The sequence below is a fragment of the Cheilinus undulatus genome, linkage group 10 (genome assembly GCF_018320785.1).
Source record: "Cheilinus undulatus linkage group 10, ASM1832078v1, whole genome shotgun sequence".
NCBI classification, from domain to species: domain Eukaryota; kingdom Metazoa; phylum Chordata; class Actinopteri; order Labriformes; family Labridae; genus Cheilinus; species Cheilinus undulatus.
In genome coordinates this window covers 22,226,430-22,251,535 of record NC_054874.1, presented here as the reverse complement: position 1 = coordinate 22,251,535, position 25,106 = coordinate 22,226,430, and the positions used below count along the sequence as shown (strand labels likewise).

General features: G+C 39.5%; 1 protein-coding gene and 1 non-coding gene across 3 annotated transcripts; one reads left to right on the top strand and one right to left on the bottom strand.

Moving 5' to 3' along the window:
• Positions 1-17: 17 nt before the first annotated feature.
• atp7a (ATPase copper transporting alpha) lies at positions 18-19,463 on the bottom strand. 2 transcript variants are annotated; one of them, XM_041797114.1, is made up of 24 exons: positions 19,192-19,463; positions 17,755-17,885; positions 15,541-16,045; positions 12,501-13,277; positions 10,867-11,073; positions 10,600-10,763; positions 10,201-10,362; positions 10,005-10,081; positions 9,282-9,504; positions 8,957-9,190; positions 8,729-8,820; positions 6,829-6,956; positions 5,480-5,634; positions 5,259-5,393; positions 4,867-5,061; positions 4,515-4,697; positions 4,174-4,387; positions 3,895-4,041; positions 3,616-3,758; positions 2,921-3,124; positions 2,219-2,336; positions 2,021-2,123; positions 1,581-1,891; positions 18-1,405 (listed from the first exon to the last, which is right to left on the bottom strand). In XM_041797114.1, exons 2-23 carry the CDS (start codon positions 17,872-17,874, stop codon positions 1,612-1,614), a joined length of 4,566 nt encoding a protein of 1,521 aa, XP_041653048.1. In that variant the 5' UTR covers positions 17,875-17,885; positions 19,192-19,463; the 3' UTR covers positions 18-1,405; positions 1,581-1,611. The 2 variants fall into 2 exon arrangements, with proteins under 2 accessions (XP_041653048.1, XP_041653047.1); XM_041797113.1 differs by having other exon boundaries at positions 18-1,891.
• LOC121516873 lies at positions 12,107-12,273 on the top strand. Its single transcript, XR_005992516.1, has one exon. It is a non-coding gene; the product is annotated as a U1 spliceosomal RNA (small nuclear RNA).
• Positions 19,464-25,106: the final 5,643 nt, after the last annotated feature.

The window sequence follows — 25,106 nt, the reverse complement described above, 5'->3', positions numbered from 1 at the left end:
GGTTCAAACCTGACACATTTCAGTGGCAAAGGCATTTTATTCCAAGGCACAGATAGTTTAGAACAATGACAGACTGAACACATGGATGTTTTTCCAAAGCAAAGCACAAAAACAGATTGGCATAGTTGCACTCAGCTAAGGGCCATGATGCACCATTGGACAGCAGGAGGATATACTATTATCAATAATCAGCTGAACTGTAGAGATGATTTACCGATTTGACTTAGAAGAAAAATAAAGCACAGGCAGTTTAACCATCAAAATATCAAGATGGAAATTCAAAATCAGAGCAGTTACAATCGAAACACTTAACATTAGGATAGAAACTATTCCGTTTCTCCACAGCTGTCTGTCAGTAACTTGTTTGGTGGGAATGCTGGGACACATCTGTGTCTAGTCAGCTGATCTGGCTGTTACTGTTCCCTGTTTATCTTTGATCATGTGCAACAGTGTGAAAAAGTACAAGGATTTACAAAGAGTCACAAATTTACTAAACAGTAACATCGTCTTGTTTAGCGTGATAACATTACAAACGCATTTACATTTTGGCCTTTCATATCAAACTGCTTCACAACCTTGTTTTCTTTGCAACAAGAAAAATAAATGCAAGCACGTGTAACAACTCCTGTTTAAGTATAACGAGGAAAATGTTCACATTCACTGACACTTTAAATAATAATCCAAAGATGCAGCAGGTCGACACAACTGCATTTCTGTTGCCTTTCACAGTCAACCTCTTCACGTCTCTGCTTTTAAATTGTTGACCTTTTCTGCAATCGCTCTTAGTGCACATCAAGTCCAAGGTAAGCTGTGTACACTCAGTGCTATCTTTGGAATGTGTTGGACTTTGCCAAGGTGGCATTTCAATTGGCACTTATGTAACACCCACAATTTCAACTCACTCCATTAGCATTTTGCACAAAATCTGCTTTAACACTTCATTGTTCGACTGAGTTTTAGGTTTTTCTTATATGCAGTTATCACACATTTTAGGATATTTACGATTAATATTTGCATTTGGAATCAACAACTTAATTTTCACATGAGACATATTGAAAAAAAAAAAGATAAATAATGGTCATATAAATACTCTGGAATATAATTTTACGACAGTTATAATTTTCCACTGAAGGAAAATTGTTTAAAATATAACTCTGTAGTGTCCACTCATTCAAGGGGAACCACTGTTAAAATAACTTTGGATTGATGTTAAAGATTGTACAGGCAGAAGAGCACAGAGGCAGAGCTGATGATTATTCTACGTCCTGGATGTGCATGCCTGCTTCAAGGCTCTGAAGATGCTTCATTCCCTGCAAACAGCAGAGTGTTGGAGGATCAAAGTGTCAAGGAGTTGGTGAAAAGGGTTTGCTGCAGGGCGGTGGCCTCAACAAAGGAAAGTCTGCAACTGAAAGAAGAAACCACTCACATGTTTAGAAGTGCATGTGATCAGCTGGCTGAGCTAACAGAAAACAAGGGGCATGAGAGCTTTCTGAGTGGATAGTGCAGCCCTGAGGCACCTACAACTGCTGGATGGATGGGCCTTTATTCAATAAAACCCTTTTAACTTAGCACAGCCTTGCCTTGAATTAAGGCCCGTGTGATGACGCGTATTCAGCAGGCCTCCTCCTCCTCCTCGCACAGCCCTCCCCCCACCAGCAGGGAGTGTTTGTCAGGGTCGCTCAGCACCAGGCTGTTGAGGGAGTGCTTGTCAGAGCGCAGGGAGTTCATGGAGGCACGGCTGTAGTTTACAATGCGGTCCAGCAGGCTGAGTTTGGGCGAAGGACGACGTACATCACCCATGCCAATGTGAACGCTGACGTCCGACAGGCTGCCCTGCCGCCTGCTGCCCCCCAGCTTGGCCTCCAACTTTTCAGCAGTAGGCTTCGTGTAACTACATAAATAAAATGAACAGATACAAGGAAAAGTGTAAATATAGTCAGAGATTGTTATGCTAAAAAAGGAGGCAAAGCAAAGCACAAATATAAAAAAGCCTTGAACAAAGCTTTAAGTATCTCATTACCATTTGAGAAGAAGGGAGGACAAAACCACAGAGACAGATGACAGTGCCATAGCAGCAGAGCCCATCCACGGCTGTAACACCAAACCGATGGGAAGAAACACACCTGTAGATTCACATCAAGCTCAGATTACCACTGTGTTCAAAATTATGACATATTCAGGAATGTTATTTATTTAAACCAGGTCATCTTCAACCTACCAGCAGCTATAGGAATGCCAATCAGGTTATAGATAAGAGCAAACACAAAGTTGATCCTAATCCTCTTGACGGTCTTTTTGGAAAGGTGAATGCTGCCAACCACATCCAAGAGATCATTCTGCAGACAAGACAAAACAAGATTATCATTATAAAAGAGGCATAAAAAGTACTGCAGGTCCCCCTTTCACACCTATTCACTCAAATTTCATATGCTGATGGCTGCCATGTAGGGAGGCAATCAGTATTAAAGGTACAATTATATATATATATAGTATATATATTTAGTAGATTTACACAGAACAAACTTGCTCACAGAACATAAAATTTTTAAGTATGTTAAATTAGTATTTAATCAACTGACCATATAAAAATGTTTTATATGTATTCACTTAGAATACGCCTTTTATTCAAATGTAAGCAGGATCTCCCTCAATGGACTTCACAATCTTGCACCACCATGTTTCTACAGTATCACAGAAGGGGCCAAATAAAAGTAATGTGCTTTTTTGAAAATTTCACTCCATTCCAGTTGCAATCTAGAATCTTAAATGTCAGACATGGCATTGCATAAAACAGCATTGGATGTTCGCTGACGTCATACTAACAATAAAGCATTTAACTATATCTTTGCTGCACAATCAACATGTTCAATGATAACAAGTTACATGCATTAATTCAACGGCAACCAGGGAAGATTCTCACCCTGATCAGCACCACGTCTGCTGCCTCTATGGCCACATCTGTCCCCGTTCCTATGGCTATGCCCACGTCAGCCATGGCCAGAGCGGGCGAGTCGTTGACACCGTCGCCCACCATGGCGACCTTCTTTCCTTCCTGCTGCAGCTGCTCCACTTTGGCTACCTTGTGGGAGGGCAGCACCTCAGCAAACACCTTCCTGATACCCACCTGTGGGAGACACGTTTGAAGTTAAGTGAAATCTATATATGGTCATAAATTCAATGCATTTCTGGGTGTGGTGCAGTGGTTAACTCTTAGGCCTCACTGCTAGATCATTCCTGGTTTCAATTCCCACAGGGCCTGTCTGTGTGGAGTTTGAATGTTTTCCCTTTAATGTGTGGTTTCACCCCGTGAACTCTGGCTTCCTCCCACAGTCCAAAACATGTTTATTAGATTACCTTTAAGTTGTTTGTAGGTGTGACTGCCACTGTGTCTGTATATCAGCCCTGTAACTGACTGGCAATTAGTTCTGAGTGTTTCCCACCACTCGCCCTATGGCAGCTGGGATGGCTACAGCCCCCCACAACCTCACATGGAATAAGCAGTATAGATAATGTATGTATGGATAAATTCCTTCGCATATTCTTTAATGAAGTTGAAAATATAACATTAAGTGATTTTGGTGCATACTCATTTCTTCATTGTCACAATTACCATACCTGAGATGCTATGGCTCTTGCAGTCTTGCTGTTGTCTCCAGTCATTAGCACAACTTCCAGCCCCATGTTGGTCAGAGTGTGGACAGCCAGCTCAGCTTCTGGTTTTACTGTGTCAGCTATGGCTATCATTGCACACAGCAGATCTATGCACAAATAAAATGATTGACAACAAAAATTGTAAGCACTCTTTTTTACATATGTTGTAGATAAAGCTCTTCAGAGTCCATCAGACAATGATGCAAACATATAAAACTACAATTCATATTCATGAGTACTCACTGTCCACAGCTACAAGAACAGCAGTGCGTCCTCTCCGCTCATGCTCTACCATGGCGTCATCTATGTCTGGTCTGATCTGCAGACAATTCCTCCTCATCCACTCTCTGTTTCCAATCAGGACAACGTAAGTGTCTGTCTGGACGACACCTACACACAGAGAACACTTCATTTAGAAAACATTATGAGGAAGAACAAATTCTCCACCACTGCAATCACTTAAAACTAAGGAACTGATTAAATATTTAACTGGTTTAGTCAGCAATGTATTTCCCAGCATACTTAGGGGCTGTGGGTCCATGATGAGAGGATGTGAGGTGGCCGACGTTCTGGTGTCACTGATCTGGACGAGGATGCTGTTCCGCTGGTTGTTGTCCTCACTGTCGCTGTCTGCCTGTTTCAGCAGAGTCTCTGTGTTGCTGACCTGACAGCGGATGCCACAGCCAGGCACTGCCTGAAAGTCTGTGCACACACCAAGAGCCTCTGTGCCCAGCTCCTGCACACAAGTAGATATACAAGTTTAATTTCATTTTTTAAAAATCTAGATCAAATGGTGGATAAATGATACAAGACATAGAGTTTCTAGGGATCACAGCTTCGTTTAAAGCGAGGTAAGAACCAACCTGCTTGCAGTATTTGGTGATAGCTGCTCCCAGAGGATGTTCACTGTTGTTCTCAGCTGTTCCGACAATAGCCAGCAGTCGTGAACGAGGCATCTTGTTGCCCTCCACAACTATCTTGACTTGGATGACATTTGGAGCACCATATGTGATGGTCCCAGTCTTATCGAACACCACGGACCGGACCTGCCAACAAAGGAGATATGATTTGTTTTTATGCGTTATATCGGATTGATATCTAGACTAATACAGTTTCATAACACAGAAAACAGACCCATTTCATAATGTGCTGACAGTTGGTTCGTTACATAACTGGCTGACTACACAGGGTGTCACAATGTCATCATCACCACACCTTATGTGCCATCTCGAGTGGCTCTCCTCCCTTTATCAAGATGCCATTTTGGGCTCCAACCCCTGTGCCCACCATGACAGCTGTCGGGGTCGCCAGGCCAAGGGAACAGGGACAGGCGATGCATAATACAGTAATGGAGGCCTGGAAGGCGAAGCGAATCACTGCCTCGGTACGAGAGATGCTCTTGTCATAACCCTTCAGGGAGGAAATTGAGCTGTTAATTTAAATTCATCTTTATCATTTTAACCCTAACTATCAAGAAAAATATAAATGAAATTAATAAAAATAAAACCATCAGATGCAGTAACATTTATTAAAAAAAGGAAGTGAATGGAAAAGATTTAAAGTTTTTTACATTTACATGTCAAAACTGCAAAAAAAAAAAAACTCACAGGAAAGTACTCCTCCACCAGAGAGAAGTCCAGAAACCCAATGACAGTCCAGGCAATCAATGTAAGGACAGATATGCCAACAATGAAGGGAACAAAGTATCCACTGATCTTATCTGCATACTGCTGGATGGGAGCCTAAAAAGAAATGTCACAAATTAAACACCTGAGCTATGGCCATGAAAGCAGACTGACATATTTCAAATATAAACAAGATGCTTCACCTTTGAGGTCTGTGCCTCCTCCACTAGTTTGACAATCTGAGACAGTGTGGTGTCCATGCCAACATGTGTTGCGCTGACCAGCAGGGAGCCGTTCTGGTTAATGGAGCCTGCAATCACAGTACTCCCAGGCTTCTTAGTCACTGGCATGGCCTCCCCTGTAGGCACAAAGCAACAGCTGGTAAGAAAACACATGAGTCCATGGGAGCAGAAGACAGGAGCAGGTCATATGCTTTTCTCTTTCCAACCCCTTTCCAAACCATGCGCCTCGGCAGAGGGCTGTCAACATGAGTCCGTTTCTGCTCAAGCTTCCTGCCACTTAAAGGGAAGGTTTTTCTGGCCACTGTAATAGAGCTACACAATGCTAGTGTTGTGCTCATGGTGATTAGTGCTGGTCTTTATTATAACAGGCCACATCAGAGAGTACAGTCTAAATCTGCCTTCTTTGAAAACTGTCTTGAGACAACTTTGGTTATGAATTAATGCTAAAAAAAAAACACTGAACAACAGAATTACTGAAAAACTGGTGTTGGGGAGGAAGCTACAGTTTGTATTATTCTATCTATCAATATCAGCTTAACATTTTTATCACTACTACAAATGTTAATGTATATCTAGTAACTGCTCCACTTCAACTGTTAAAATTCTCACTATCAGTCCTCCCCATGTTTTACTGTAGTTATTACATCTATTTTAAACTGATGATTCTGTTATCATACTATGTTGTTACTGCCAATACCACAAATTATTCAACACTGAAACTAGCGCTGTATCCATTCATCTGTTTTATTCATTGTTCATGTTGCAGTGTTTCTCTATATCTATCTCTTTCTTTTAGTGTCTACCTCCGCCCACTCTCAGGCCCAACACAGTCCCAGCATGTGTTTTTTTAATACTTTTGACTGTTAAAATCCAATATTGCTTTGCTACATGTTGTCAAGTGTTTTGCTCATGTTGAATTAAAGCTGGGTCACAAAGAGTACAGTTTAGACCAGCTCTCTTTCCAAAGTGTCTTGTGATCACATTCTTCGTGAAGTGGGGCCACACAAATAATGAATAATTGCTTATTTGATTGGGTAAGAGCAAAAAATATTCTGTTGGGGACTAGTCACACATGTTTTCATATTCTAAAATGTTGTAAGTTTGTGTAATTGAATACTGAAAATTACTGTGACAAATTTCCAGGTTATTATTGTACGGTTTAAATTGTAAACATTGCAGTGATATATAGCAATGCAAGACAAACGGACTCATTTGCTTCCCATAAACAGAGGACTATTAAAGACAGAGACAAGCTCCTTGGTACAATTTAGAAACTGTGCCCAGACTGTCCTTTATATCACATACAGTACCTGTGATGAGAGACTCATCAGCCATGGAGTGTCCCTCAATGACCCTCCCATCTACTGGAAACTTCCCTCCAGGAACAACTTTCACCACATCTCCTCGCTGTACAAGCTCCACATCCACCTGCTCCTCACTGGGATGCAAAGACATGCAAAAAATGTAAACGTCAGAAATAATACATTGCTAATACAATAATTGATTATTACCATTACTATTTGTTAAGTGAGAGGTTTTTCTCTGAAAATAAAGTAACAGATCAAAAGGTCTTAAAATACAAGCTCAAGGTCTATCTTTTCTCCTCTAAGCAACAAGAGATGCAGTGAAATCAAATGGTACTCTAAGATAGGGATGACTGTCGGTGTTTTCAGAGGTCACAGAGGATTAAAAGATCCCATTAAAACAGAATATTTCCCGAATCTCAGTTGTACTGACAACATTTATCATCCTACAGGTGTATCTTAAAAAAATTTGAATACCGTGGAGAAGTTCATTCACCAACACCTGCAGATGACATGGCAACAGTCTAGTGCCCAGTGGTCCAAAAGTTGTCATCGGGGTGAAAGTAAATTTTGCTTTTCAAATGGAAATAAAGGTCCCAGAATCTGGAGAAAGAGTCGAGTCAAACTATCCAAGTTGCTTGAACTCTAGTGTTAGGTTCCCACAGTCAGTGATGATTCAGACTGCCATGTCATCTGCTGCTGTTTCGCCACTGTTTGACCCCATCCAGGGTCAACACAGCTTTCTCCCAGGAGATTTTCTGTCTGTAGAAAACCTTTCTGAAGATGACAGCTGCCCTTTCCACTAGCCTTGGCACCTGCCCGCAGTGTCAAAAGTACTAATAACTGGTTTTCCGTCCACTGTGTTTTTTGCTTAATTACCCACACAGATGAAATCGGCAGGGGGTCATGTAAAGGGTTCTGTATCTTTGTTTGTTTGTTTGTTTGTATGTGTACAAGATAACTCGAGAACGGAAAGTCAGATCTTCACCCAACTTTCAGGGAATATTGGGATAGTGACAGGGGCGAATCGATTAGAATTTGGTGATGATCCGCGCACCCGTACGTTTTTTCTCGGACTTTGAAATTTTGAACACCATAGTAATCAATGGGAGCGTGAGTTCCTCAGTGGCGCTGCTTCGGCATGGGTCTGCCGCCTCAGACGGCCATTCTAGTTAGCCTGATGGAAAGCCCACTAAGGATCTACTGTACTATCCTCTTGGGCATGGGATTCATTACAGCTGCACAGGCTGTTACAGGAATCCTCTTTCACTCCTCCATGATGACATCAAGGAGCTGATGGATGTTAGACACCTTGCTCTCCTCCACCTTCTGCTTGAGGATGCGCCACAGGTGCTTGACTGGGTTCAGGTCTGGAGAAATGCTTCAGAATGTCACAGTACATACTGGAATTCATGTTTCCCCTCAAAGCAGCTCCCCAGTGCCAGCAGCATTCATGCCACCCCAGACCATGACGCTACTACAACCATGCTTGACTGTAGGCAAGACACAGTTATCTTGGTGCTTGGCACACATGCTGGACACTGTCTGAGCCAAACAAGTTTATCTTTGTCTCGTCAGATTACAGGATATAGTTAAAGTAATTCATGCTCTTGGACTGCTTGTCTTCAGCAAACTGGCTGAGGGCTTTCTTGTGAGCCAGCTTCAGAAGAGGAGAGAATATGGTATAAAAGAAAGTTTCACCTTTCGAATTAGATTACAGAAAAAAACTAAACTTTTCCACAATATTCTGTTTTCTAGATGCACCTGTGAATGTTGATGGCTATAATCATCATTTGTTAGACACTTTACAACTCATACAGTCATTACAAATTCAAAATTTAAGCTATGTTTCATTATAAAACTAAATCGAAGCATGTAATGAGTGTAACAGTAGTAAAGGAAGTACCTGAGAATAGAATTATCACTGCTGAGAGTGACCACAGTGGCTTCAGTTGCTTGCAGAGACATCAGCTTCGACAAAGCCTCTGATGTTTTGCTCTTGATTGAAGAATAAAGTTCACACGCACATATGCAAAAAACAGTTTGTAGTGAATGTTAAGTCAAATAAAGTTCCTGCTTTACACCATAGAAATGAACGTTAAACCATTGATATTGACTGAGATAATGAACTAACCTTGGCTATCTGTTCCAGCCAGCGTCCCAGAGAAATGAAGACAAAGAGCATTGGCGGTGTGTCAAAGAAAGTGATGGGGTTGACTTTTGCCTTCTCTGCCATTGCTACTATCAGGACAACCAGTGAGTAGGTGAAGGCGATGGTGGTAGCCAGAACTATGAGCACATCCATGTTTGCAGATTTGTGTTTGAGAGCTTTGTACGCTTGAATGTAGAAGTAGCGACCTCCAATAAACTGAAACAAAGAGAGAAGCATGGACAAATATGTGCATGTTTAAAAATAAAAGTTTTACTATGCTTAAGTGCAGCCATCCCCTCTGATTTACCTGTACAGGCACACAGAAGAGAAAGGAGAGGAGGTTCATGATGGACAGGCCTGGGAGGAGCTGCCTCTCCAGGAACATGGTGGAGTGAAAGCGGTTTCGGTCTTCTGCTGTGATGTTGTGTTGATGAGAAGAATGCATCTGATGGTCCATAATAATCATGTAGACCATCATGCCCATGACAGGAACACAGAATATCAAGCTCACCAGGAAAGATTTCCTCCACCTCAAGAGAGCCAGAGTAGTTGTGAATGAGATTTTAAATTTTGTGGACTTGGTTTTAATTCTCATAATAGAAGAAAACAATGCACATTAAAAGTCATGAAATAATTTTCAACCTATAATCATTTGACTACAGCATAGAGAAAAGATATTTAATGTTCAAACTGATAAACCTGCCTCCGTCAGAAAACTGAATGTACACTAATTTCCATGTATCAATCGGCATTTATCAATGTGGACGTGAGTGAAGGATACGCTCAAATCTCATGTCAGGTCTCAGCTTGTGTACACACATTTTCTAGTCAGTGTGAATTCGCTGTGCAGTGTAAATCTGGCGTCGTTAGATTAGATATGACATTTAAAATGTATTTAATATTACACCCAACCTCTGACAATTCCTGTAAGCAAGTCTACTTCTGAAATTATGTTGAGAATTGTGACAAAAGAAGGCATACAATTAGGTTTTTGTATGTTTGTGGTGTACAAAAGAACAGTGTTGCTTACTGTCGTATCTCTTTGCTGTGGTCCAGGTGACTTGCAGTGCGGTCTCTCTTCACTAATGTTGCTTCAAATCCCAGATTCTACAACAGTAAAAAGGAATAATGAAATTATTTTTATATTCCTCTGGATTCATGCAAAAACAAACAATAACCAAACAAACACTGTACAACAGTTTGTTACAAAGAATATAAAATCATACCTCTATCAATTTAATGATGTCTCGTGGGCCAATTACTTCAGTGTCATACTTAATGTGTGCTTTGTTTGTTGCTAAGGCAACAGAAGCATATATAATCCCCTTTTCTCTCATAAGGCTGGATTCAATTTTGTGAACACAAGAGGCACATGTCATTCCTCTGACCTGGAAGAGGGTGAAGAAGAACCAGTGAGTGGAGCAACAGGCTAAAATATCTAATAGGCAGGATGAAGTGAAGAACACGACATGATTCATTATACTGAAGAAGAACAGCTTTTTTATGCAAGATGGTTCTGAAGTGGAAATGTTTGTCATGGATTTCTTCTTGTGGAACTAAATAACAGAGCTGTACATATCTTATTTTCTTCAAACAATCAAAAGATATTGTTACTGTTTGCTCACCACTAGCTCAAGGTTTCCATCTGAGCCTTCGTAGTTCTCCATCACAGAGGCAGTGAAGCCAAGCTCCTTCACACAATCAGCGATCCTCCCAGGGTCGATCAGTTCAGGGTTGTAACGAACTTCTGCTTTACTCGCCATCAGTGCCACCAAAACTGAAGAGATCCCTGCACAGAATTAAAAGATGTTCTCTTTAGCTGAGAGAAATCTGTTTGGTATGTGCGCTTTCATTGAAATAAAACTTAAAGATCAAACAGAGTTTTAACAGACCAGTTTCATTCTTGAGGTTTCGTTCAATGTTTGCTACACAGGAGGCACAGGTCATCCCTCCAATCTGGATGAAGCATTTGGAATTTGATTCTCTGCTGCGTTCCTTAGGGGTTTCTCTGAAAATATCACCATCCAGTTCTTTCAAAGGTGCTGGGCTTGTAGACTTTGAGAGACCAAAATTGGATTCAGGCAGCAAAGAATTGGTCTCTGTGGACAAAAAGGATTTTTATGAAAGGGACGTGAAATAACTGTTTGCTATTTTGTCAAACCTCAAAGTCAAATTATATGTAAACATCCATGTACAAAAATATTAAATTTATGCAACGATTTTTTCAGATTTTGAGAGTTATTATGTTAAGTGTTACTATTATGCAACAACAAAAAACCACCCTGTTAAAGAAACCCTGTGGCCAAGAAGAGTTTTTAATCAGCAAATGATGAGGAAAGGAAGGTGACTGGTTGACCCTCCTTGCACACTAGTCTCAGATGATACAGACGACCCACACATAGTCTGTCCTGTACATACCCCAGGTCAAAAAGTGACTTTAAAATTAGAGTCTATGATGGTAATTTGCTTTGTATGCCAAAATTGTTTTTTTTTTCCAAGTTATGTAATTGATACATGGCTGGTTTTGCAGATTATACTGCAATGAAGAGTGTTTTCTAGGCTTTACAGTTACGTGATAAGCTGTGCACTGAAACGGAGCTGAACCACTAATAATTCGGCACAGGAGACAGAACAAATCTTCACATTCAACACAGCCTTCAGTGTTAAAAGGAAGAGATACTGTTTACAAAATGTAAATCCTTATTAACAGTGAGGAAGACTGCTGACTCGTGCCAAAAAAGGACCTGTTTCCTGTTAAAAGGAGGGGATAAAGTACAACAAAAGTGAGGTGTGCAAATTTGAGTAACTTTCGTTTGTCCATTACAAGAATTCAAGTTTTCATTAACACCTTTATGTACAAAGACAAAAAACTGGGGAACTAATTCTGTGCAAATGAGAAAGCAGGAAGAACCACTGTTTTGAAAGGAAAGCCAGACTTGATCCTTTGTTATGTGTAGGCAAGTCTCTAATCAAACAGTGGAAAGCATTGCAAACGCCTCAAGTGTGACCACAAAAAAACATACAAATGGTAGAACTTTCATCACTAAATCTCCTTTAACATCTTTTAATCTGGGTAAAGCAGCAGCAGAAAGACCAGCAACGGAAGCTGATGAAGGATCTTTGCTGAATAATATACTTACCTGGCAGGGGGCGACACCCTGATCAGGAAGGTGGTTCCCCCATGGCAAGGTCTGGCCATTGCACTCCAGTCTTGGGCTGACCCGTGCGAATTCCCCACATGCGGGAATCTCGACTGCGTAATTTCTGGTAGTGGGGGACTGCGTCCGCACTTTTTTCCAGAATTTCCCCTCTGGAGATCAATAAAGTCTTATCTTATCTTATCTAATGTCTGTTGCTGTCTTGTACTTTGCTGCTCTGCCCAGATTAAAAGATGTTAAAAGACGTTTAGTGAGCTGGTTGTTCTACTTTCTTTAAGTCTCCAATCAAAACACTAATATATCTGTTTAAGCGTTTCTAGTAGGTTGGAGTACAGCTGATTTGATAACCACAACATCTATCCTCTCACCAGGTAGGAAGGCATCAAAGCCCATGTCCTCTATGGCTTCCCTCAGCTCTTCCGGTGTGGTCAGGAGTGGATCGTACTCAAAGACTCCCTGGTGTTCAGACAGAGATACATGGGCAGACATCACGCCTTTCCTTTTGGAGATCATGCCCTCAATGGTCTGGACACAGGAGTTGCATGTCATCCCCTCGATGTGAATAGTAGCTGTAGATGCTAAAGGCTGAATAAAAGAAGTCTGTAAGGCAGCAGATGTGGCCTTGGGTGCTCCTAAAGGCCACTGTGACGGTAAGGCAGACGTAAGCGATGTAGGGACAGGACTGAGAGGAGAAGGGGAGTCCCAGGGTTGAGTCTTGAAGTTTCCTGGGGGCAGAGCCTCAATGGCCTGCTGTAACTGATTCACTGTGATCCTTAAAGGATCATAGCAAATAGATGCTTTCTCATTCTCCAGGGACACCTCCACAGAAGAGACACCAGGCAGCAAAGAGATATTGTCCTGGATATTGACCACGCATGATCGGCAGTGCATGCCCTTTACCCTGAGAGTTGTGAGTGTTGTGTCTATGAAGATTTCAGTCTCCTCTGTCGAGTCTGAGGGTGAAGAAACAGTTGGTTTTTGTAAGTCAACAAAACGTTCAACATCCAAGGGGGACAGCTGAAGAGGTTGAGGCTTGGACTTGACAAATGCCTTAAAGCCGGCCACAGCGATCTGGTCAACGATGGTTTGGACAGTGATGAGGTAAGGCAGGTACACGACTGTAGCTTCCTGAGTCTCCAAAACAACTGAGGAGAAATAAGAAATAGCCAAGTTAAAAATACAAGCACAAAACATTAATGACTTTAGTATTTAGCAAATATCGTGCTGCAACATGAAGAGGCCATGTGTTAATAGATGATTAGGCAGTATAACTTAAACAACATACCTAAGAGACTATGCTTATTTCACTGAAATAAAAACAGATGCATTTTTCTACCAGTAAAAACAATCTTTAAACTCTCAACAGCCTGTGAGTTTGAGATCCTCAAACATAGGGCTTTTACCTGTTAGTAAGAGGAATGAAATGAAAGACTAAACTCAGAGTGCAGTACATATCACAATACCAAGTTCTAGACACAATTTTGTTTTTTTAAAATGAAATGAAACTGAAGTCAGTTAATGAATAAATAGGACAATTCTGTCTCTTTTCTCTGGTAACAAATTTTCAATGTCTTTTTTCTCATTATATTTCAAATAAGCAATACTTTCAATTCTAAACCCAAATTATCACTAATAAAGCAAAGCATATCTTTGAAAAAGTGACAATAAAACAAACAAAATGGGTATAGAAAAATGTTTTTGATTCCTTAATTCTAATTTTCCCCTAATTGTATTTATAAAGATATAATGGGGTACTGTTACAGCCTTGGTTTTTTTGACTTAGCCTTAAGCTGGAGGAGGTGGAACATCCACTGCCTGGGTTCTAACAGGCCTGAAAAAATGACACATGCTGAGCCAATAATATCCTTAAATAAAACCTGCATTAATAATATCAGAAGTTTCTTCAGTTTATTTGGTTGCCTCAAACCTTACGATTAATACCCTCAATTATAATTTGCTGCCTTGTGTGAAGCACACTGCAACTTGTGAAATGTAGGAAAACCTGCTTGGCCTGTCATAAAAACACAGCTTTGCTTCATAAATGTTCAACTCCATTTTTTCCATTTCCTCTTTTAAATTTTCTACCTTCTTGAAAAGCTCGAAGTCTTAATATTGCCCCGGATAGTGCCATTCCCACTATCAAGTAGCACTTAGGTGACCTGAGCCTCTCGGCTAAAACTAAGTTCAGGAATCTTGGGGTGATCTTTGATGAAGCCATGTCACTAGAACATCATTCAAGACAGCTGGTTAAAAACTGCTTCTTTCAGCTGCACAATATTGCTAAGCTCAGGCCCATGGTGTCTAAGGACGAGCTTGAAATGATTATTCATGCGTTTGTGTCCTCGCGGCTAGACTACTGCAACAGCCTGTTCACCTGCCTCAACAAAAAGAGTTGGCTCGCCTTGCAGCGAGGCTGTTGACCAACATCAACAGGAAGTCCCATATTACACCTGTTTTAAAATCTCTTCACTGGCACCCTGTTGTGTATCGTGTTCAGTTTAAAATCTTGCTGCTGACCTTTCGAGCCCTACATGGTCAGGCTCCTACCTACATCGCTGACTTAATTAAGCCCTACATCTCAGCTCAAAGCCTGAGGTCGTCTGGGCAGAACCTGCTGATGGTTCCACGAACTTGTTTTAAAATTCGGGGAGACCGATCGTTCAAAGCCACCGCGCCTCACCTTTGGAATTAAATTCCTTTAGACCTGCGCTCACTGGACTCAGTGGATGCTTTCAAAAAGCACCTAAAAACATATTTGTTTCGGCAAGCAATCTAGCCCAAACTGATCCAGTATTGTGTTTGGTTGTATTTTACATTATTTATTCGACTGTATGATTGTTTTATATATGTCTACTACTGTGAAGCACTTTGTGACTACTGTCTGTGAAAAGCACTATACAAATAAAGTTTACTTACTTACTTACTTACTTACTTATTGTATGCCTTGATGTACTTTATCATGTTTGTATGTGTACATGTTTTTATATTAATCAGTTTTTTGTTTTTACTTATTCTATCATTTTTCATGTGTGTATTTGTATAGTACGCAATCACATTGCATCGTTGTAACTGTAGGAGCTCTTGTACCTAGTTTTTGAAAAGTATAGAAATTAAAATATAAAAATATATCTTTTTTTTTATATTTAAAACAAACTTTACAGAATGTACGTTGCACACATGACCAGTGTAATTATTGTACTTTGCATAAATAATCATATCCTATCCACTGAACTGTCACCCTTTTAACAAGAGAGGATGAAAGGATTTCATGAGTCATATTAAATCCCATTAACAATCTGTCAGTTGTGTTGATACAGACAAACAAAACATGAGATGAGCAGAAACTGTTAAAATGTTACTCAGACATGGAAGTAAAATGTGGCTGTGTGAGCAGGCTAAGTGCATCACCTTTGATCTTTTCAACTCCTTTCAGTTTTCCAATCTTTCCCTCAATTGTGGTTGTGCAGGAGTGGCAGGTCATTCCTTCAATGCGCAACTTCAGGAGTGATACTCCAACTCCTGATGAGTGAGATGGGGACATGGTTGGGCCGTTTTTCAGGGGGCTGCTGGGTGTGGTGATTTCTGGCGGTGTAACGCTGGCCACAACCTCACTCAGCTGCTGGGAAGGAGTCAGGGAAGGGACAAAGGTGACGGTGAGACCCATCTGTGCTGGGCTTTCCCTGACATCCAGCACACCCTGGATCTGGGACAGCTTCTCCAAAGCCTCCTGCTGACCTGCTGGTGTCAGGCTTGAGGTGGGGATGAGCATGGTATCTGTAGAGATAGGTGTGGCTGTGCTTGACTCTGACTGACTGGAGTCAAAGCCCATGTCCTCAATGGCTTCTGATAAAGACTCTGGGCTCTGTTGGCCTTGGTCAAAAATGATGGTGGCATTGTTCTGCTCTAGAGACACCTACAGAAAGAAAGTCGAGATAAGTAAACATAATACAAGATTATATTTATGCAGCTTCAGATAAATAGTGACTTATTATCAGGCTTATAATTGCAATAATAATGTCTAAATAACAGTGAAACCTGAGCTTAAGTATTCACATTAACAACTGCATATTTTTTATAATCTGCAAAAACACAGCCTATAAGCCAATAACACGGCTAAGTAGTGAAGTGATGATACCTCAGGATATATTAACCTCTATCAGTCTGGCAAAAAACTACGAAAATAATCAGTTTTGAACAAGTACAGGACAATAAGTGCTTTTAGTTCCATGTATTTGGCATTAGCAGCTGAAGAAGAGAGCCATAATAATAAGATATGGTGTGAAAAAATAATCATAATGACGCTTTATTCGCACATGATTAGTATTGCCTGGGGACCTCTGGTAAATTGTACCAATTACAAAGGGCATCTGTGTTTTTAACCCCATGTGAATCAACCATGTCTCCAATTTGTAAAGTGAAAATTCAAGGGCAAAAAAGCAACCATATTCCAGCAGACACAGAGGTCCCCAGGTAACACTTAGCATGTGCAAATTTGGCATCACATGAAATTGGGATGATTGTTTTCTTTTTTAACCGTCTGCTTGAAGAGTGAGAGGAGACTCTTCATTAGTGGACATCGAGTGACAGATTTAAAACATGAAAAAGGCTGTACTTGGGTACTTTGGCACTTATCATCGATAAGAAACTGTGTTCATTGAGTTGTTGTGGAGTGTTTAGATACTGTAAGAAGAAATGGTTCTGTTTTGTGAACACATTCCATTCTTAAAAAGAAATAACTTTTTAATTACATAGTCAAATGCATAATTTAAGTCTGCCTTTTCTTTATAATTGATTTCAACATAAAGAAAGACATAAAAATAATCCCATGCCCTTGGTTAGCTCACCGTGTTTCTATCAACATGATGACCCCAGGAAGGAAACATGTGACACACTGAAGGGATCACTTGACTGAACCATAAGTTCAAATCACAGAGGGGGTTTAGAAGTGAGTGAGTGAGCAAGTGCCCGCTTGCCGGATTTTCCTCTTTTTCGACAAATTGGAGGAATGGACAGCCTGCAATGAGCCAGTGTTTTACAGAGAAAAATAGCCATGCCCTTAATTATGTCTACATAGATTAACTTAACAGGATCCAGAAACTGATTTTCTAAAGACATAAATGACATTTCCTGTGGGCACAGGCAGCTTATCGACCTGCTGTCACTGTCTGGCAAAGGGCAGAGCATTATTTGGGACATACTATTAAGTTATCTTCTCATTTAACCAAAGCCTGAGGGGTAAAAACACAATAAACAAACAGCAGACCACAACTACAGCCATTCAGTAATCTTTCATTGATGTTACTTGGTTTCAATCAGGCCAGAGGGAGTAAAATGTGAGTTTAATCAAACTTTGTAAAGCTTAAATGGGCAGAAACCTTTGGTGAACAGAATAATTTTAGCATCACTGTCTTTTCCACAATCTCCTGATTCACTTTTTCTAATTTTGAGCATAGATTTTATTGCTACAGCAGTGACTATAGTAATCTCATTTCCTCTTTAAAAATCGGAAGTGCTGTGCAAACAAAAAGCAGTCAGCAAATTTCAAGAATTTCACCTCACCGTGACTCCACATGCAAAAAGAAAGTAAACACCCTTCTTTTATCTACACTAAGATGACTTTACCTTAATGTGAATCACACCAGGGAGAGACCCGATGCGCTGCTCTATGGATTGGACGCAAGAACCACAAGTCATACCTTGCACTCCGAGGGAAACAGAGCACAGATTGACTTTCTGTGTCATGATTGCTTAATCTAAAATGACAAAAGAGGAACAAGAGCATTATTAAATAAAAAAAGTTTGGACTAAAGACAAGACAGATAAATGGTCATTGGCAAATGGAAGCAAGCAATGTCTGCTCTTAAAATGTAACACTAAAGAAAATACTGAAAATAAACAGTGGCAATAATGTTATGCTCTCTCATATAAAATCAGCAATAAAAGAATGTTTTACAATTCTATAACACTGTTAGATGATATCAGTCATTAACATAATTCCTTTATGTAACTTTTTGTTCAAACAGATAAATGGTTATCTATGTAACAGGACACAGAAACACCAAACAAACCTCGGAAATGTCCCAGTGATGTCAGAGAAGATTAATTTATTTAGCCAGCACCTATTGTTTTCTTTTCTGGCAGCTCCACATAGCAAAATAAAAACTAAAAAAAGCCTCTAGTACAGTAAGGTAAAGGAATGTTAGATATGTTAAGCAAACAATAAGGCCATTATTTTCTATCTTCTTTACAACAGATTCAAGCTTAAACCATTACATCATATACATTAAAACTACAACAATCTCCATCATCAATGTCAGATAGGAAACAGACACTTTCAGGTAGATTAAGGCATGTTCTGGTGAATATTTTACAAGTCACTTGGCCAGAAGCCAACTCAGCTGATACCAACAGCTTCAGGTCTATCTGAAAAATGACAGATGTGAGTTTTACTTCATGTTTTAAATACACCTAAAAGGTCACCTTGTAGATTTTAGGATAGCTATCAATTCCTCAACTGATGAGTCTCATAATCTTGACTGTGAATGTTAAGACTGGATAACATTAGAGAACCCTGTTAAAACAATTTAAAAACACAATTCAATTGAAAAATAGAACAAATATATTGTTCAAGAAGGGTCATGTGCAGTTTATCTACATTTAACACGACATAAACAAAATGAACAAAAACCTTTTTCTATCAGTGTTTACGCGCATGGCTGTCAAAGTCCCCAAAAGGGTTGCTAATAAAAGACTTAATTGTATCCATATGAAATGTTTTTTTAAGCTTTTTTCATCTTATAAGTGATGGCAGCTAAGTTAACTAAGGTGAAAGCAGCTCAAACAAGGCTAACTTAACGAAGTTAAATAATAGTAAAAGGAGAGGAGTTTCCCTCCGGTTGCGTGTTGCTAAACTCACAAACAAACTGGAATCTATTTAAGGTCAGTTAGGGAGAAGACAAAAGAGTTTATCCTTCCAGAACATTCAAACGCCACACCAAATGTCCAGTCTGAAGGGCTAAAGTCACAGCTACAGTTAGCATGAAAAGAAAAACTCTTTACCTTGTTCAACGAGAAGTAACCAGTTAGCTTCAGGCTACTGACGTTAGCTGTCACACAGAGGGGCTAAACTGAGCTAGCAAGCGGGCTCGCTTCCACTCCTCACCCAGTGTTACCAGGAATAAATCGGACATGTCGCCAAATCTTGCTGCCTGTGAGGAACAATAAATGTGTCTGCGGTCATCGTTTTCTTGCCCCTTTACAGAAACTGATCTCTGGAAGCTGTTTTGTTTCTTCTTCTCGTGCCGACGTAACTGACGTCTCTCTACGGCTGCGTCACGGCGACGGGGAGGAGCGCAGAACCTGTTGGAACCACGGTGACAAAATCCATAGCAACTAGTGGTGGGAATTTAAGCTCTTTTAAGGGATCCGCGACATTCGGATCTGTTCAGCAAGAGGATCCGATTCTTTTAGCTATTTATATGGTATCATTACGTTCTATTGGCGAAATTTAACAGTGTTATGGTTTTGATCTTTAATTGATATCTGCACACATATTTTACTCAAATTATTAAATGTAATAATGCCATTTTATATGATGCTAGGGGGTTGAAACTGACTATATTTTCTGAACTACTTTTGTAAGTTGTTTTTAATCATTCCATATTTAGGCTTACTTGTATCCTATAAGACCAAACAGTAAAGGTGGTTAGAAGAAATTAAGTTGTGTTTACTTAAAAATCCAAAAACCTTTTTCAACTCAGAGTAAATAAAACTAACTAACTAAGTTAACAGTACAAAAACAATTTTAGTATTTTTTTGTTTTGTACCCGAATTATTTGAATATCATTCCTTAATCTGCCTGGTTTACAAGAATGCCTTTGTGCATTCAACCCTGTTGGACCATGAGTAAAATATTACTATCTCACTTACACGCTTCCCAAACAGTTTCTGAGCTAAACAATACATCAGCAACTGGATCAGTGGGTCACTGACAACCATCATCGAATATGATTATTTGAGAAAGCCCATCTTAAGTGCAGTGGTAACCTAAAATGTCTTTTAAAAAGTTAATCAGTAAGCACTACTTAAGGTTTTAAAGGTAATTGATTACCTGTAATATTCTGAGTTCTAAGAACTTATTAGGGTATATGGTGCACTAAAAATGACTGATTTAGAATAGGTAATTAAGCTCAAGTACTGTAAACTCCATTGACCTTAAATATTATTTTTGAACACTTGAAATAACTAATTCAAAACTAGTATAGCACACTCAAAATAACAAAGATAGCATCAACGTTTATTACTCAGAAATATCAAGCTGGTATAATTACAGTGCATTTAAAATAAACAAGTTCTTCGAACTCGCAAAAGTCAAGTTTGGTTTACTTGTTATTTCTGATGCAATGAGTTTCCACACTTTTTAAGTAAGCTCAACTAATTTTATTTTACAGTGTACCAGTCAGTCAGTACCAGAGGTTAACCCACAAAACAAACCTGGAAATACTGCATATAGTAAAAGATGTTGAGGAGAAACCCATTTTCGAGAATGTCAGATGTGACAACAGGGTTATTCTCCCTGTCCTGGGATGAGTAGCCTACCCTCAGTTAAGCCATGCTCAAAATCTGTAATCATCACTACAACTGTATGAACCATATAATAATGAATTAAATCAATTAATAATACTTTGATTTTACCATCATCATAATCAGGGGTCTGGGGATGTGGAGCAGCACCACACACAGTCTGGGCCATGGAGATGGCCTTTATATCTTAAGGAGCAGGTCTTTGTGGCTCACTAAAGCTTTGCTATAATCAGTGAAACATGTCCAACAAATTAACTTAGTGAGTAAAGTGGGAGTTTTTTACAGCCATGAAAACAGGAGTCTGTGTTGCAGTAATTCCACATCATTGGAGGGCAGTAGATTCAACAAAGTAACTATAGACTACCATTGTTCAGCAGTGATTAGGACAGCAATTTATTACAACTGGAAATTCTTTTCTCTATTGAAGAAGGGAAAGGTAAAAAAAAATAGTAAAAATTTTCAAAACAGCTTTGGAGATGCCAAGTTGGTAATAGTTCACAGAGTACAAGAATATTACTCTTAAGTCAAAATACAGTTGCTTATTTACTGACGAGAAAAATGAAATTACTGCTCAGTAAATTTATTCAATTCTAAGCACTACGTGCTGAATTGTTACTTTAAAGGAGTGATATATAATCATTCCTTCATGTGCCTGCAGAAAAAAACACAAGGATATGCACAGCATTATAAAGTTAAATACAACAGTTTTGGATGTAATATGGCATCATTCTCTTACTATGTGCTACTGATCATCATACAGTAATGTAAGTCAAACAATTTTAAGTTCCTGTAGTTGGCAGAAAGCTCTGAAAGCTCCTTTCTTTAGCATTATTTCTAAATGTTTTTTAAAAAGTCATTAATGGATGCTATTTAAGATATGAAAGGGTACTATTCTTGTCTGAAAATGAACTCAAGAAAATGTAAAATTACATATTCTAAAAACAAGTCAAAAAGTAAAATTACACAAGAAGCTCCTCAGCCATGGTAACTTGAGTTAATTCAATTAGCTCCTTCTATTTCTGGATAGACCATAATCTTTGTCTTTGTCTATCAGTTGACATTGAGTGTAACATTTGCTCGCGAAATCAAAGCCAAAACATGGCCCTGCCCTGGTGTTGAAGTACAAGTGGACACAAATACCCAGGCTACTCAGTGGCATAGGCAGACTTTTGACTGGGGTGGCCTGACTATGCAGTTACTTAAGCCGAGGTTAGGCTACATGTTTTAAGCTCGATTATAGCCTGACCTACCAGGTGTATGGATTCAGGACCTGTCAGCTCCAAAATCTGTCATTTCATCTCATGTAGCATTTCACAGTGAATGACAATCAAGAACACATCTGAGACATTTCATGACCTGCTGACAGAAAGTCCAGCATTTTTTGTTTTTGTTCCGCCCTCTACAAACTTTTCTGTGATGTCAGTTACACTGACCAATGAGAGCACAGAGCACGGATACAGATGTAAACAAACCAAATGGCAAAGCAAAAGAAGAGTAAAAAGGAAAGAAATGTCTAGAAATAGCAACTAGTAAGTAAATGCCATTAGTGTTAGCACTGAGCTAGCATATCATTCATTGTATTGCTTGGTTAGACAAACAAATACAGTATTGTACAATGACTTAATTTGTTTTTATAATCTCCTTTCTGGGTTTAATCCAGCCCTGCCCGTCTTCTTTCCAACGCCATCAAACTGGTTGCAAGGACTTATCATATACCTCAGTTATGTCTGTTAGTCAAGTTATCGCACAAATTTATGGTTCAGTGATCACCAAATCTGACATATTGACCATCTTAGACCAAAAATAAATAAATAGATAAATGACCTCTGCTTTATGTGGGGATGGCCTGAGGTATGAAAATAGTATTCACCCTGTCTGACCTGACTTGTCCAACATGACATTCTCCCCCTCTGGCAGGAGGCTGAGATCAATCAGGACCAAGACCTGCTGCCACATGAACAGTTTTTTCACCTCTGCTGTCAGTCTAATGAACAGTACTCTGGCCCTCCCCCACCTCCTTACAGTCTCTCACTGAACCCCAGAACCAGCAGACAGAATAATGCATGTTTATAATTGCACACTGTGTGTACTATACTCATTTAGAAAATATTGCAGTATAAGCAATTCATCAGTAAACCTGCACATCTGTATAGTTTATCATTCTGGCACCTTTGTACATACTCTTCGTGATGTTTATATTGTATTTTACATGTTTAGTTTGCTACTATATGTTTTCTATAGTACAGTCATGGACGAAAATATTGGCACCCCTGGAATTTTTCCAGAAAATACACCATTTCTCCCAGAAATTGTTGCATTTACAAATGTTTTTGGTATACATGTGATTATTTCCCTCATGTGCATTGGAACAACACAAAAAATCTAAAGAAAAAAGACAAAATTGACATAATTTTACACAAAACTCAAAAAAATGGGCTGGACAAAATTATTGGCACCCTTTTAAAACTGTGGGTAAATCATTTTATTTCAAGCATGTGATGCTCATTTAAACTCACCTGTGGCAGTAACAGGTGCTGGCGATATAAAAATCACACCTGAAGCCAGTTAGAATGTATAAAAGTTGACTCAACCTTTGTGTTGTGTGCCTGTGTGTGTCACACCAAACATGGAGAAGAGAAAGAAGAGCCGAGAATTGTCTGAGGACTTAGGAAGCAAAATTGTGGAAAAATATGAACAATCTCAAGGGTACAAGACCATCTCCAAAGATCTTGAAATTCCTTTGTCCACTGTGCGTAATATAATTGAGAAGTTTATAACCCATGGTACTGTGGCTAATCTCCCTGGACATGGATGGAAGAGAAAAATTGACAAATGAATGCAACGCAGGATAGTTGGAATGGTGAATAAACATCCTCAGTCAACTTCCACACAAATTCAGGCTGTCCTGCAGACTCAGGGTGCAAAAGTGTCAGCTCAGACCATATGTCGTCATCCGAATGAGATGAAGCGCTATGGCAGGAGACCGAGGAGAACCCCACTGCTGACAAAGAGACATAAAAAAGCCAGACTGGAGTTTGCAAAAATGTACCTGAGTAAGCCTCAATCCTTCTGGGAGAACATTTTGTGGACATAGGAGACTAAGGTAGACCTTTTTGGAAAAGCAGGTCATTCTACTGTTTACAGAAAATGGAATGAGGCCTACAAAGAAAAGAACACAGAACCTACAGTCAAACATGGTGGAGGTTCAAAGATGTTTTGGGGTTATTTTGCTGCCTCTGGCACTGGGTGCCTTGACTGTATGCAAGGAATCATGAAATCTGAGACTACCAAAAAATTGTGGGCTGCAATGTAGGGCCTAGTGTCAGAAAGCTGGGTCTGCATCAGAGGTCATGGGTGTTCCGGCAGGACAATGACCTGAAACATACCTCAAAAAGCACCAAGAAATGGTTGGAGACAAAGTGCTGGAGAGTTCTGAAGTGGCCAGCAATGAGTCTGGATCTAAATCCCATTGAACACCTATGAAGAAATCGCAAAACTGCTGTTGCAAGAAGCACCCTTCAAATCTGACAGATCTGGAGCAGTTTGCAAAAGAAGAGTGGTCCAAAATTCCAGTTGAGAGGTGTAAGAAGCTTGCTGATGGTTATAAGAAGCGATTGGTTTCAGTTGTTTTTACGAGGGTGTGCAACCAAATATTAAATTGAGGGTGCCAATAATTTTGTCCGGCCTATTTTTTTGAGTTTTGTGTAAAATTATGACAATTTTGTCTTTTTTCTTCATATTTTTTGTGTTGTTCCAATGCACATAAAGGAAATAAACACATGTATACCAAACACATTTGTAATTGCAACAATTTCTGGGAGAAATGGTGTATTTTCTGGAAAAATTCCAGGGATGCCAACATTTTCGTCCATGACTGTAGTCTATTTAAGTCTAACCCATTAATATTTTATATATTTTTTTCATAGCCTCTAAATATCATAAGTATTTGTTTTGCACCAAACACCAAGTCAAATTCCTTGTATGAGAAAAAGGTACTAGGCAATAAAACCCCATTCTGATTCTGATGTCCAGTTAAACAACTGATACAAAAGTACCCTTGATGACTAAATGTATAAATGAATGAATGAATAAATAAACTAAAGAATAAAAGAATGCATAAATAAATAACTAAATGAACATATAAATAAATAATAAATAAAAAATAGTGTGGCCTGACCCTGCTTTATGTCGGGCTGACCTTAGGTATGTAAATAGCATCACCCTGTCTGACTTGACTTGTCCAACATGTCCAATTAAAGTGCTATGCCAAAAAGGCTTCAAGCAGCATACAACACAAAAAAAAAAACAAAAACGTATTAAAGTTCGGATGAGGTCAGACAAAGCACATAACCAGCTATAATTTGGAATTTTGGGATGACCACTTGGGTGGC